General features: G+C 60.2%; 1 protein-coding gene across 1 annotated transcript; it reads right to left on the bottom strand.

Annotated features, from left to right (window-relative positions):
* Nucleotides 1-1,148: 1,148 nt before the first annotated feature.
* Nucleotides 1,149-12,802, bottom strand: LFNG (LFNG O-fucosylpeptide 3-beta-N-acetylglucosaminyltransferase). Its single transcript, XM_055804477.1, has 8 exons — nucleotides 12,370-12,802; nucleotides 5,177-5,225; nucleotides 4,159-4,258; nucleotides 3,862-4,015; nucleotides 3,673-3,758; nucleotides 3,220-3,385; nucleotides 2,912-2,997; nucleotides 1,149-2,824 (listed from the first exon to the last, which is right to left on the bottom strand). The coding sequence occupies exons 1-8, from the start codon at nucleotides 12,760-12,762 to the stop codon at nucleotides 2,758-2,760; spliced, it is 1,101 nt and encodes a 366-aa protein (XP_055660452.1). The 5' UTR covers nucleotides 12,763-12,802; the 3' UTR covers nucleotides 1,149-2,757.
* Nucleotides 12,803-14,487: the final 1,685 nt, after the last annotated feature.

The raw sequence follows: 14,487 nt of genomic DNA, 5'->3' as shown, positions 1-14,487 counted from the left end.
GCAAGGCAGAGCGACGGCCCCCGCTGCCGGGAAGTGCCCACGCTGCCAAACCCGCAGCCCCGTGAGCAATAGGAAAAGGCGTGGGCGAGCGGTGGGTGGCACAGCTTCCTGACCCCCTTCCCTTGGCTGACCCTGCGCCTGGGGCGGTGGGGCACCAAACCCTGCACCCACCACCCCATCCTTGGTCCCAGCCATGTGCTGGGGGAGGCAACATGGCCACTCGCCCTCCCCTTTCTCCCTTGAGGAGCTTTTTGGCCACCTATGGATTGTTGTTTTTTGTTTTTTTGGGGGGAGGGGGGCAGGTCAGAGCAATATTCATTTTCCTGGGGCCAAAGCCAGAGGACCCACTGCTGGCAGCACCGCAAGTGCTGCAGAGTTTGGGGGATTTTTGATTTTGGGGGGCTGTCTGAAAGGTGTGCGGGTGTTGGGAGGAGGGGTTGCTGCTTTAGTACACGCCGACTTCCTGCTGGGTTGTATTTTTAGCAAGGCCAACCCCTGATAACCCAGAGGTTCAAGCAAAACTGTGAATTAAATAAGTGTGCCTCAAAAAGAAAAAAACCCATAGATGCTGGGTGTGGAGGAAGGCGAGGGGAGGAGGATGCAGGTGAAAGCTGGTACCAGTGCAGCACAAACAGGGCTGGTTTTAGGAGTGTGAGGGAGCAGATCTCACGCAGTTGCCACAGCCCGTGGAAGCTGGAGCTTGTTACTGGCAGGTGGGTGCTGGGTGTCAGCCGAAATGGTGGCGGAGAGGGCCAAAGGAGGGCTGGGAGGGAAGGGGCTCGGCCCCCCACAGCCCCCAACCTTCCCACGCACACGCCTGCCGGCCGGCTGTTAACAACACCCTGCTAACAACCGGCTGGCACCTCGTCCCGCCACCTCCGCTCCCACCCGGAGCCTGGGAAAAACCAGCCCCGAGGCGCCAAGCCATGCCCCAGCCTTTTGGAGAGGGAAAGGAGGAGAGGACCCTCACCCCCGGGATGCAAATGGCCAGGGGATCCCGGTACCCGTGGGAAAAAGTGAGGGATGCAGGCGCAACCCCTCCTCGATGCATCCCTGAGAACTTCATTAGAGGTGATAACATCCGCAGGGTGAATAAGGGGTGTTCAGCACAGCTCATCCATAACAACACGCCAGAGCCCAGGACCAGGTGACTGTGGTCAGCAAAAAAGCTGGTTTATTGGTGACGGCTCCCACGGGAACCCCGTGGCAGCAATCGGGTTCAAGTCCCTGAGAACACACTGTCCATGCTGGTTCCCCATCCCACATCTATTGCCTTAAACACATCCTAGTTACAAAAAGCACAGAGTGACGTTCCAGATACTGGAACATATAAATTAAGGTAAGTGATAGTTACAAGACATCGCAATTTTTTTTTTCTTTCTTAAACAGATTATCAAAGACCGGGGATTTTTTTTTTCTGATCCACAGAAAATGTATAAAAAGCATTTTAAAATCTACATATTTCTCAATGTGTTTTTTTTTCTTAAAAAAAAGGCACAGTAAAAAAAATACTGGCTCAATAACATATTTACAATGCACCCATTATGGGCTATTTTCACTCAGCTTCGGGTTGGAAACGTTTAGCTCCAGCTCAGCCCGCTTACCCCAGGGCACAGGGCTGGTGGCAGCAGACAGGGCAGCCGCAGGGGGATGCAGGGTCCTTCTCCCTCTCCAGCTAAATCCTCCCCAGCAGGGCGAGAGCAACAGCCAGGCACTTCTTGGGTGCTCTGGCCACCCCAGCAGCACCCACAGCCAGGCCAGGGCTGGAGGATGCTCTGGCCCCACGGCGGCAGCGGGGAGCATCACCCCCACAGCCCCCGGCCAGACCTTGAGGTGCTGCTTTGCAAAGGTGCTGGGCTGCCCGTGTCCAGCCTGCCCGCACCCACTGCCGGCTGGCGAGCAGGCACGAGGCGGCACTGAAGGGAGACCCAGTACACAGTGCCGGGAAAGCCCTCCTCCTGCCCCCCGTATTTATAGAAAGGCTTTACATTAAGTCTATAAATAGTGCATAGATCAATGCTGCCTGCAACAGTTCAGCCAGGCAGGAGGAGCTCTGGGAAACAGAGCCAACGCCAATGCTGGCTCGCAGCCCACCCCACCATCTCCTTCCAGTGCAGCCGCCGGGCAGCCAGCAGCCTTGCAGCACCCTGCAGCAGCGCTCACCATGGCCGGGGGGCTCCCCTGCCTGCCCCCTGAGCTGGGGAGCAAAACTCATCGATGACCCTTCACGTGAATCGGGAGCCGGAGCTTTGCTGCTGAGATTTTGGGGCTGGGAGAGAGGATGGGGCTTACAGGAGCCGCGGGGTGGGTGGGTAGAGGCCGGGGGGGGGGGGTGGGGGGGGTGGGTGGGAAGGGGAGCACACATACCAAAAAACTTAACATTTGAAAGGGAACAATAAAACAAAAACGGAGAAGCAAGCCCAGGGGAGGCGGAGAAGCAAGCCCAGGGGAGGCAGAGCCCCGCACTGCGGTCGCTCCCCACGCATGGCGTGGGGCTCACCAGCGCCGCGGGGTGCCCAAGGATTAAGTGCTCAGGACCCGACCCTCTGCACCGCCCTGGCCGGAGCGGGCAGCGGGCGCGGGCAGCCGGGCAGGGACACGGGGCCGCACAGCAGCCTTCAGTACACACACACTGTGCAATACCACAGCAACGACGTCTGTCCGTCCATCCGCCGGACTGACACACCCGCACACAGGTCCCGCACGCCCGTCGGATACCGGGGAAATTCGGGACGAGGTTAAGGGGACACGCGCCTCCTAGTAAACCATGTTGGCGGGGCACCACGGCGTGTCGGGGTACAGCAGGCAGTGCACGGAGCGAAACCTGCGGAGGAGAGGAGCTAGGCTGAGCACAGGGCAGCGGCGCCCCGTGGCACCCCGGCACGGGAGGGACAGGGTGCACCCATCTCACCTGGATGGGTCCTCCTCGACAGAGAAGGCTCCCTTCATGTGGATGGAGTTGCGCTTGTTTTCAAACATGCCGTAGCTTAGTGTCACCTGAGGGGGGGAAGCACAGAAGGGGTCAAGCAGCCGATGTGGCCACCAGGAGCAAGCCCGGGGGGCTGCAACATTCACCCCGTTTCCCAAAGGCTCCAGTCACACTCTGCATCACCCCGCAGGGACGGGCTGATGGGACCTTCCCCCTCCGCTGACGTTTGGCCGCGTGTCAGTCGGTATCTTAGCTGCGATGCCAGATATTTAGGTGACAACATGGGATACCTGTTTGTGGATCTCTGTCTTGGGCACCTGGTGGAGGTTCTCCAGGTGTGAGTGGAAGAGGTTGCTCCGGATGAGCTTCACCCCCAGCACAGACTCGATGATGTAGCCGATGGTGCAGTCGTCGGGCAGGCGGATCTTCTCCGCGGTGCTCATGAAGTGGCCCCCGCTGCGGGGAGACAGAAAGGGGCTGCAGAGGAGCAAAGCCCAGGGGACGTGCATACCCTGCAGGGTCAGGGCTGGGCCCAGTCTGTGCCCAGCTCTAATTAAAAGTCAATTAGGAGGAACTGAAGGCCTTCCCAGCTTGTTTCCAAGCCCCCTGCAGACACCCCCAGCAAGACAAAAAGAGCAAAGTGGTGGGACACGGTCCAACGTCCATCCCCAAAGATGTCGCCGCTCTGTGCCCCACTGGGACCGTGACGAGTCCCCACGGTTGAGCAACGCCAACACTCTTACCTGGCCCACGGGCTCATCTTCAGTGCCAGCCCCCGGCTGATACAAAACCCTGCTCCGCCCGTGGCAAACCAGAAATGCACAGGGTGCTGCGAGAGAGGGGAAGCAGCGGCAGTGAGACCTCCTCCTGCCCACTGGGGAGCAAACCCCAGCCCAAGTTAAGCCAGCCCCAACCTCTCGCCCCCACCTCACCATCTTGTTCTCGCTGATCCTCTCCGTAGCCTGGATGGGCCGGTCCAAGCTGGGCTTCCCAATATAGATGTCCTGCGTGTGGGGGTAGCTGGAGAGCAGCTTCACCAGTGTCCGCACGTTCACGTAGTTGTCATCATCCACATGGCAGAACCACCTGCGGTGGCAGCTATGTCACACCGAGCCAGGGCAGCTGCCCAGACCCCACACTGAAGATACAGCCCCAAAAATGCAAAAATGCTTGCAGTGCCCCCCCTCGCAGCCCTGCCACCCCCCACAGCAGCCCCGGGCACTGCTTACTTTCTGCCAGACTCAATGAACTTGTCGTACTCCACCGCCATCTTGCAGGACAGGGCCTGGCGGCTGTGGGCAGCTGAGCAGTTGGTGTTGATGACGTTTCCTGCAGGAAGAGACGGGGGTCAAAGCCTGGCATCAGGGCATCCCGTGCCTCCCCGTGCACTAGAATGGTGGCATTTCACTACACACACCCCAGGTATGCCAGGGGGGTGGAAACCCCACAAATGTCCCTGATGATCGGTGGCCTCCACGCCACATCATTTTGGGGAAAGAATGAATTTTTGGGGGAATGGTTTTTGGGTCCATGTGAGATAAGGGAAGCGATGAGCAAGGGATGCAGATGCAGCAGATGCACCAGGGTTGAATCGTATCCCATGTGCTACACGATACATCCGTACATCACCTTGCCCAGCCCGGGACCATGCACCAGCCACCCTGGGAGCGAGGGGGTGTCTGTCAGCTGGCTGCTGCTCCAGGACATGATAGCCAAAATCCTGCCCTACTCCTGCTGCCTTTTCCCTCCAGCGGCCACCTGTTATTTGCTTTCCAGCTCAAAGGCAATCATGTCCCAGCCTGAAAAGGAGTCATTTGCATCGGGAGAATAGACCACGCTGACCCTGGCCCCGGGGAAGGGCTGCAAGGGAAATGCTCCCATCAAACCCTGGCTGCCTTGCCCATCAATCCCAGCTCAGCTCGCCCCAGGGACACAAAGGCCCTCACCCCTGCGCTCCCCAGCAGCATCATGCAGGAGGTGGACTGAGCTGACCAGGGGAAAGCAAACCCCTCCTCAGGTGGGGCTCCTGCGCAGAGGGTGCTTTAGGCACAGTGAAACAAGCTGCCTCATTCTCAGCCCAAGCCCCTATGGCAAGGGCTCCCGAGATCAGTGTCTAACCAGTGCCGTTTTGGCCATTTTGTCAGAGTTCCAGGGCCAAGCTCCAAGCCACCCACGGTCCCCAGGCGGGGGCTCCTCAGGGGACCTGGCCAGGTCACACATGCAAAGGGACAAGGGCCACAGACTCACGTGCTTGCTTCTTCAGCTCCTCATCCTCCCCGTCTGTGAAGATGAAGGTCTGAAAGAGAAGACGAGGCACCTCTAAGGGCCAAGGAGCCAAGGCCACGTGGCTCTTAATGTGACACGACATGCCTGGGCAGCACTAGGGACTAGTCCCTCTGGGATGCTGGTGGTGATTTCTTCCCCCTCACCAAAACCCAAAGCGGTACCAGAGAGCCAGGCATCCCTGTGACATACTCGGCTTCAGACCAAGATGGGTGCTAAGCCATCCCAGCTGGACACAGCATGCAACGCTGTGCCTCACCAGGGTGCAACCAGCCCCTCTCAGCACCCACACTGAGCACCACCCTCTCGCCTTTCCCACGGGGCTGCAGCAGGCAGGGAGATTCTGAGCGATGTAAGGGCCATTCCCCAGCACGAGGCAGGTGCACGGAGAGGTGACAGGGAGCAGGTTCAGAGCCTGGCTCGATCTGAGCAGGGACTTCAGACTTTAGCTGGCACAGCCAGCACGTGTGGCCGGGGATGCCAGAGCAGCCGCCTGGCAGCTCTCCCTGCTCAGGCAGGTGTGTTTGCCCGCCGTGCTGGCTGCCAACCACATCCCCACCTGTGTCAACAGCACGTGGCCATCCCCAGCCACTTGCACAACACCCCCACAACTCCTCTCTGCTCCCTGTCCCCCCGCAGCGTGGCTGAGCTGGTGCCGGTGGGTGCCTCTCTCTCGCCAGCCCTGAGGAGGGGACGGTCCCTCCCTGCCCACCCCAGCAGGGCACCCTGCCTCCTCCCCGGGGCACCCGCACTGCCACCCGGCTGCACGCCTCTATTTACACAGCTAATTCCTGGCATATGCCACCCGGGAAGGAATATTTGGGGCTGGGGGGGGGGGGGGGGGGGGCGGGGCTGCTGTTGGCCTGGGATTTGGGGAAGGGCGAGAAGCCGGAGAGAGCAGGGGGTGGGAAAGGCATTGCCATCAATCAGCAGGCAGCAAACAAAGCTGGAGGAGAGAAACCACAACCAGCTGCCAAGCCCTATTAAAAACCAGACGTGTACAAAAGGGCAAAGGAAGAAAGACAAAAGGGCTGGGGGAAGACAGGAGGCAGCAGAGGGGGGACGATGGAGCCTGAGTGCTGGGGATGATGAATTACAAGTGAGCTGGAAATTGGGTGCCACCCCACAGCCCGCCAGCCCCGGGAACACGCTGGGGGTTTGTGGTTTGTTTGAGGAGGTGGGTACAATAAGGGGGTTGACTTTACTCAGCAGAGGAGAGTTAAGCGGGCAGCAGTGGTCATTAGCATACAGCTGCGCTGGTTAACCCGGCCGGCCCGTGTGTTTGCTCCGTGTTTGCTCCATCCTGAGCTGGGAGGCTGGTGGAAAGAGCCCAGATCTGTGGGAAGGCTGAATGGGAGGGGAGGAGGGCACGTTCCTGGGGACAGGGCTACAAGTGACCTTTGGGGCTTGAAAAGGAGAAAAGGGCGGGGGGGGGGGAAGAAAAAATATAAGGATGGAGGAGGTGGGAAGGCAAGTTATCGCAAATGCACAGCCTGCCGTGCAGCCCAGCTTTTGGGGACCAACAGAGTTCAGCCCCTGGAGGAGTCAGGAATGCCTTGAGCAAAGGCTCAGGGGATGGGGGACCTGCCGATGAGGAGGGGACAGCTGGGGGACAGGGACTAAGGCCATCAGCTGCAGGGCCAAGGATGCCCGTGATCATCATCACGGCCCCAGGGACACATCACTGCTGGGGTGGGAGCAGGTCAGTGCTGTGCGTGGAGGAGGAGGATGTCACCCCCAACCAACACAGGGTCCAGCCAGCACCTTGGGGCTGGTCCCCATTTCCCCAGGTGCTCAGGGGTCAGGTAGCTGTTGTGGTACAGCTGAACCAGGGCAGCAGACCATCCAGGGATGCCCAAGACAACCCCATCACAAGTCCTTTCTCATCCACCCCAAGACACACGATGCCTCAGCACATCCCTGCCAGGCTCCAGCCCTGCCAGAGCTGGGGACACAGCCCCTGCACGGGCGAGACAGAAAATGTTTGCTTGATTAGCTCAGAAACGCCGTCCAGCAACTGCCTTCAGCAGCTCCAAAAATAACCCCGCAACTAATCCTCCAGCACAGCTGCTATAAATAGACCACAGGGACAATTGTTTATTACTCGCCTGCACCAAAAGGCTTCATCCTAACGAGGCATCTTCCCCTCAGCCTCTCCCCACATACTTCCCAGTAATTCTCCTGGTACAGGTGGACCAGGTGGCACCTTGGTGACCAAGACAGGGGCACACAGCCTTGCAAGTCACCTGATAGGGGCTACCAGTGGCCCACAGGTTCTCCACCTCCCTCCCAGCTCCACTACGATGTTCAATTAGGACAAAAAAATTAAAGCCTTTATTTTTTAATCAATTCATCTGCATTTCTTAGAAGGGGAGCTGCACCCTTCCTGCATGGCTCCCTCACCCAGGGCTGCAGGGGAGAGGAACAGAGGTACCAGCCAAGCCTGGGAGGAGGTACAAGGCCAAGGAAGGAAGGGGACAAGAAAACAGTGTCCGTTTGACAAGGAAAAACCATAGATCAGCCTTCAGCATCCCCAGTGTGGGGCAGCGGCCATCAGGGCAGTGCCCAGGTTACAGCGGTGCAAGAGGGATGGGGCCCTGCAGCCAACATCCCTGAGCTGTGACCTACTAAGCCACCATCATCTCCAGACCCACCAGCAGCAGGGCCAGCCACCACCCCACCACCCCTCCCAGCTTCTCCCAGGCAGAAAGCACCCAAATCCCTTACACCCTCCCCTCTCCACCTCTCTCCCACTTGGCCCCCATGCCAGCTGTGGCACTGAGGGGTGCCAGGACCTCTTGGCCACCCCTGCAGTAACTTTTCCTGCGGGGTGCAGGAGAGGAAGGGCCCACTGCCCCCCCCAGCCCCTGCAGGAAACCTCATTGTTCTCAAAACTGCAGCTTCAAGAAACACAGGATGCCAAATCCCTCCCGAACAATAGCTGCCACCGCTCCACACAGCCTGCACAATGCGCGGCCTCCACATGCAGGGACCGAGAGGCACCCAGGGTCCCTACAGCCGGAATGGGGTCAGCCCCCCCAGCTGCCTGCAAGGAGCCAGCCAGCCGCCGGCAGCCCCCCACCTCCTCCTCACCCTTGGGCAGGGCCCATTTCTTTTTTTCTTATTTTGTTTTCTGCCCTCCCCTTCATTTCTCCTTTTGCGGTGACTCATTTCCCCCTCCACCGACAGAGCTCGTGGGGTGCTCATGGCTGGGTGCTGCGCAAGGCATCCCACCAGCTGGGGCCACGCCGGGGTCACCCTGCCACAGCCTGGCCCAGCCAGCTTCCCAGGGTGACACACCTTCAGCAGACCCTGCTGTCATCCCCACCTTCACCTGCCAAAAAGAGGAACCCCAGGCAGGCACCCCCATGGCTCCAAGGAGGACAAATCCTGCCCCCATGCCAAGTCTCACTTCCCAGTGTCAGGAGAGGATGGAGCACCCCAGCACCCACCTACCAGCACCCGGGGGGGCTGTACCCCCTTCCACCCCACGGACAAGGGGGAAGCAGTCACCTTGGTTGGGTGCAGGGGGAACGAGGCAGCAAAGAGGTGCTGGGAGGGGGTGGGGTGGGCTGGACCTCCATCTGTGCAAGGGGCTTCAGGGGGAGGCAAGGGTGCTGCTGGAGCAGGGCTTTGTGTCCCCTGCAGCAGTTTTCCCCTCCAGCCTTCAGGGGTAGGAGGGGAAATCCCCACCCTGCTTCAACAGGTTGGGAGCAGAGTGGTAGCAGCATCCCCTCAGTGGCAGCATCCCCACGCCCACGCAGCTGTGGCTCTCCCCAGGCTGGGGGTGATGCTGGGGGTTGCGTGTGTGTGAGTCTGTGCTGGGACCCGCAGAGGCGGGGAAGGGGCTTGCAAGGCCGCAGGCCTTTCCTCCCCCCATTCCTTTCGGCAAGAGGAAGAATCTTCCACTGTAATTTTAAATGCTATAATTTTTTAATAACCTCCTCGCAAACAATGAGCTTATTGTGTGGGTAGGGTCCCCCACCCTCCCGCCTGGTGCTCCACGCACGCCGCTCACCAGCTCTGCAGCTTTTATGGACCAGGACAGTGACACCATTGGGGGCAGGCAATTAATGGGTGCCCACCCCCAAACCAAACCCCACAGGCTGCCCAGGGGGCAGCAGGGAGGGACCTTTCACACATGAGGTGAGTTCATCAGTGCTCAGCAGGCCCTGGTGCACAGCCCAGGGCCGGGGGGGAGCCGGCCGCACTGCAGAGCTGGTTTGGGATGAGCAGCCCCCCCAGTCCCAGCCACTCCAGTGGGAGCCCAGGTGGGACACTGTGCTGCCACACTCCATCACAGCCACCCCGGGGCTGGGGACCCTGGCCAAGGTGCTAGAGAAATCTGGGAGCCACCATCACCAGAGCACGCTCTCCAGAAGGCAACCCTATTCCCTCTGCCCCCAGAGAAGGAATTTTTCAAAGCCTGCAATTACCGCACGGGATCCCAGCCCAGGATCCCAGCCCAGGCCCCCTTGCCCAGCCGCCCCCGGGGTGCCCCGGGACAGGGATGTTTCTTATGCAACTCTGCCACTGCAAATCACCCTACTCAGCAGGAAAGCAGTGGGTTTGGACTTGCTCCTGTCCGGGATTTCTGCCTAATGGCCATTTTCCTCCGCCCGCCCCCCCCCCCCCTTTTTTTTTTTCCCCAGTACAAAGTTTCCCCAGACTGCACTCCAGCATCCTAAGGATACCGAGACAGCTGGAAACTCTCCCCAAAGCAAGGAGGGGAAAACTCACAACTCTCCTCTAACAGCAGCTTGTCTGGCCTGGATTGTGCAACCCAAGGAGCCGATTTAGAAGGGAGCAAGGATCTGCCTTCCCCATGCAGGGAGAAGCAGGAAGGAGAAGGGGGTGCCCTTTGCAGTGTCTCGGAGGGGACAGAGGGCAGGAAACAGGGACTATAGGGGGCAGAACAAAGAGCAGCCAAGGAAGGACACAATGGCTATCCCCCCTATCAGCCAGGGTCCAGCCTGGAGTTACCTGCTGAATTTAACCCCTTCTCACCAGGGTCTGCATCCCTCTTGCCCAGAGAGCTGCCTGGCTAAGGAACAGCCAAGAGGGTTGTTGGGGTTTGATGTGAGAAGAGGATCAGAGGAAGGAGAGACATGGCATGGGGGACTCCCACCCCTTGGGCAGGAACTCCCCCTTGTCTGCGAGGCAGCACACGTGCCTGAGCACCGGTAGTGAAACAGGAGCAAGAGAGGCAGGATGAGCAGTCAGGCCTGACTCAGACCAAGAGAGGCGTTTGAGCAGAGGCAGCGAGCACCCCGCAGTCACCAAACCACCCTCCCGGGGCAGAAACCATGGGGCCAGGCAAGAAGAGGATGCAGGAACTGCACAGCCCCCTAGGACAGGGAAGCAAGGGAAAGGAGCCCCACAGCACCAACCCTGCACTCCGCAGGCAAGCGACCCAACTTGGTGCCAAATCCAGGGAAGCCCAGGGTGCCCCAAAGCTTCCCAGAGACAGTGGGCAGGTCAGCATGGGAAGACCAAAGCCGATGGCCACCAGCAGCGTGGCTTCATCCCCTCTGCCTCCACGTGTCCCTCCACAGCCCTCGCTTTGCTCCGCAGGAGTCTGTGCCGCATCCAGCTCTCTCGGCAGCTCCTTGTCCTCAAGTGCTGTACAAGAGCCGTCACTCAGCGCCTTGGCTTGTCAGGCGGGCACCTCGCTGGGCTGCAGCCCCCCTGGCTTCATGGCCCCCATCTCTAGGCAACCTGACCTGGACACAGCCAGCTCCGGCTCCCCCGTTCCCATGGAAAGTGCCACACAAGAGGCTGCGAAGCCTTTTCTCTGCGCCAGGAGAAAAGGGGCTTTGTTAGCTTGCCCAGGGGGACAGCGTGAGAGCCGAGCCTCGGGTCTCTGGGAATCCAAACGGACAAACGAAGCACAACAAAAAAAAACCTAGAAGAAAGCCGGAGCTCACAAGAGGGAGGGAAAAAAAAAAAGAGCAGCCATTCCCAGGATCATCTGTAGGTGCTCAAAGAGCGTTTTCCCCACCACCACTCGCCACCCCCTCGCAGTGACAGCAGAGCATAAAAGAGGTTTCCATTAAACAACTGTACCAGGGAGAAACAGCAGAGCCACTGCCAAGCCCAGCAGACCTGAGAAAAAAAAAAAAAAAGACAAGATTCACAGCAGAAAAAAAAAAATAGCCAGATAATGCCTGGGGTAAGTTGCAGGACCCAAGACCCCACAGGGTCCTGCAGACACAGGTGAAGGAGGCAGGGGCAGGTTGACACCCACCACCCCCTTCACCTCCCTCCTCTGCCACGCCAGATTTAAAAAAAAAAAAAAGTTTGCAAGCGAGAAACACGATTCCAGACCAGGAGGAAACACGTGAAGACAGTAGGATGAAAAGGTTAGGACCAGGCATAACTTACTTGGGAAGCTGTTTAAGGATAGAAAAAAGCATCTTAGGAGCAGATGGCAAGGCAAATTTCCTAAGGAAGCAGCTTTTTTTTTTTTCTCCTTTTCAATTTTGCCTCAGTACTTGAAGGACAGAGTAATAGACTGCCAGGGCTCTGGGCAGGACATCAGGAAGGTCAGGAATTGGGACTGGCTGGAACTGCCCTGGCAAGGGTGAGCCAGAGCAGACCTGCAAGAGCCCCCAACCACTTCAGTCCTGCCCAGTTCCTGGCAAAGGGACCAGGAGCCTCAGCACATCCCAATGCTCTCCCAGCCCTGGGCTACTAAAACTGGATGTCCTCCGGGCAACCCCGTGGGGGGCACCTCGCGGGGCCCTGCTAAACCTCACCCGCAGCCCCGGAGAGCACCCGCAAGGCTGCCGCCCCAGCGGGCCGGGAAGCATCCCTGCACCGTGCCTCAGTTTCCCCCGCGGGAAGCAACTCGGGGCAAGCCCTGCAGCGGGGGGCGCTCCTGGAGGGACCCAAAGGCTCCGGGGGATGCTGCGTGCGAGAAGCCCGGCTCAGGCTCCCCCCATCATCCAGCCCCCCCCCCTCACCCTGCCAACGCTGCATTTCACACACACCTCTGCCCCGAAAGCGCCACAACAGCTCGGCCACCGTCGGAACACCGGCGATACCGGGGGGAGGGGGGCGGCGGCGGTAAGAGGCGGCGGCACGTGCCGGGTCACGCACCCCGCGGGCCCCCGCGACGGGCCGGCTGGCACCCGCGGGCGGCCCCGGCCTCTTACCATGTCGCGATTGCGGGAGATCCAGGTGTCCAGCAGCAGCTCCAGCCGCGCCTTGTGGAACTTCTTGGTGGTCTTGACGGCGATGAAGACATCGCGGGGGGAGATGTCCTCGGCCGGCGGCCGCGGGGGGCTCGGCGGGGCGGCGGGCACCTCCCGCCGGGCTCGGCTCAGCCGCCCGAAGTAGTCGGCGAAGCTGCGGAGGCCGGGGGGACCCTGCGCCTCCGGGGGGGCCGCCGCCGCCGCCCCCAGGCTCTGCAGCGCCCGCTGCGCCCCGCCGGCCTCCCCCCGTGCCAGCCCCGGCCTCCCCGGCGGCTCCACCATGAGCACCAGGAGGCAGGTGAACATGGAGCCCACGAGGGACAGGAGCAGCTTCCTCCCGCAGCTCTTCAGCATCCTCGCTCCTCGCCGCGCCACCGCCGGCCCCCGCCGCGCCGCCGCCTTTAAACGGCCCCCGCCCCGCCCGGGGAGGGACGAGCCCGGGGCCGCCCCCACGCGGGGCGTGGGCAGCCCGAGCCCGGCCCCCCCGCCAGCCCCCCACACGCGTCCTGCCCGCCCCCGGCCCCTGCCCGGCCCCGCTCCCCCCCCGCCGGTGCCCGGCCGCCCTCCCTCCCGTCTAGGTCCGGGGGGGCCGTAGGCAGCGTGCGGGGGGGGGTAACGCGGGTCCCTGCCGCCCCCGCCGCGCCGGGAGCATCGCTCCCTGCTCCAGCCGCAGCAACGGGCTCGTTCCCCTCCCGCTCACCCCGAGCTGTCATTTCCCAGAGCCCTGCACCGAGGCTTGCTCCCAGCCGTGTCCCAGAGGTTGCCAGGAAAGCTGACCAGCCTGACCAAACTCCAGGCACTTTCCCATCGGTCGAGGCCAAGCGTGATTCCAAAACCCCAACCCAAACTCCCGAGAAACCACAGCACTCCTCTCGCCTCCACCAAGCTCCAGTTCGGTGGGTAAAGCTGGGAGCGGGGTGCTGGGTGGTCTGTTCCCATCCCTGCTCTGGGACACCCAGAGACGCTCCCAGACCTGGCTAACCCCAGTGCAGCGCTGTGCTTTGGACTGATGGGCAGCCCCAAGGTACGGCGGTGTCTAAAAATAAATGCTACCCAGATGCCAAGCAAACCCCTCCAAGTGATTGCTAACCATGATAGCGATGTCCTGTTAAATGAGACACCGTTTTTCCAGCCAGGCGGTGGAAGAAAAGGCGGCTGCAGGGGAAAACTGGGTTGAAATCTGGTCTGGGATGTGCCACCAACCTGCTGTTTTGCTGATGCCAAACCCTGGGGCCTCTTCCCCCCTTTAGCTCTGTCTCTGGAGGCGCAGAGGTCTTGGGGTTTTCTCTCCCAGCATGTGCACAGCTACAGGGAGGTGGGTTGGGGTTTGGGCCTGGGCTACAATGTAATGCCATAATCAGGGGCTGCTGCATTTTTGGGCAGGGACCTTGTCCAACTTGCATTTTTCCTGCTGTCACGTGCTCCATTCATCTGTGGCACTGGATAAACAATACCGTAATACCAGGCAGGACAGAGCAGGGAAGCTGCTTCCCCAGGCAAGTCCCAGCATTTGCCTTCTCCTGGTTTTCGGCCATACATTCCCCTGGGTCAGCCCTTGAACCATGGCTCCAAGTTAGAAATGCTCAGGGAGGCTGTGGGTTTTGGTTTTTGCATGGTACTGCCTACGTCTGGGGAGAGACCTGTGCTGCCAAAGAAGCCTCCCATAATAAAAGGAAAAAAAAGAAGGCAGTTAGAGCGTACAAACACAGGAACAGAATCCCACACTCCCTGCTTCCCGCTATTGCTCCAGAGCCCAGCCTTCCAGTCTCAATTTGCTTCTTTTTTTCAGGCGCCCTTTGTCTCCAACCCGATGGCACAGCAACCGCGGCTCAAGAGGCAGCTGAAAAGCACGATCGGCAAAACCCTGAATGAAGAAAGAACGCCTTTCTCCAGGAGCCAAAAGGGAAGGAAAGGCACTTTTCCCCCGACCAGCTGCTCTCCCACTCCCGCAGCCCGGGAGCTGGCTGAGGACACGCGCCGTGGCCAGATGTTGGGGTCCGGGCTGGCACCGCGGGGCAAGTGACAATACGGGCTCTGTGTGCCACCAGCCCCCGAGCGATGCGGTGGGGTCTGCCGAGC

The sequence above is a fragment of the Falco peregrinus genome, chromosome 5, assembly GCF_023634155.1.
Source record: "Falco peregrinus isolate bFalPer1 chromosome 5, bFalPer1.pri, whole genome shotgun sequence".
Classification (NCBI taxonomy): Eukaryota; Metazoa; Chordata; class Aves; order Falconiformes; family Falconidae; genus Falco; species Falco peregrinus.
Note: the sequence above shows the minus strand (reverse complement) of the source record. Positions and strands in the feature narration are given on the sequence as shown.

Bases quoted from the DNA above. Each gene is read 5' to 3' on its own strand.
- LFNG (XM_055804477.1), bottom strand. From the start codon at position 12,762: ATGCTGAAGAGCTGCGGGAGGAAGCTGCTCCTGTCCCTCGTGGGCTCC. The intron at 4,016-4,158 runs GTAAGCAGTGCC...CTGCCACCGCAG, and splicing joins TTCATTGAGTCTGGCAGAAA to GTGGTTCTGCCATGTGGATG. The intron at 2,825-2,911 runs GTGAGATGGGTG...TCTCCTCCGCAG, and splicing joins GTCGAGGAGGACCCATCCAG to GTTTCGCTCCGTGCACTGCC.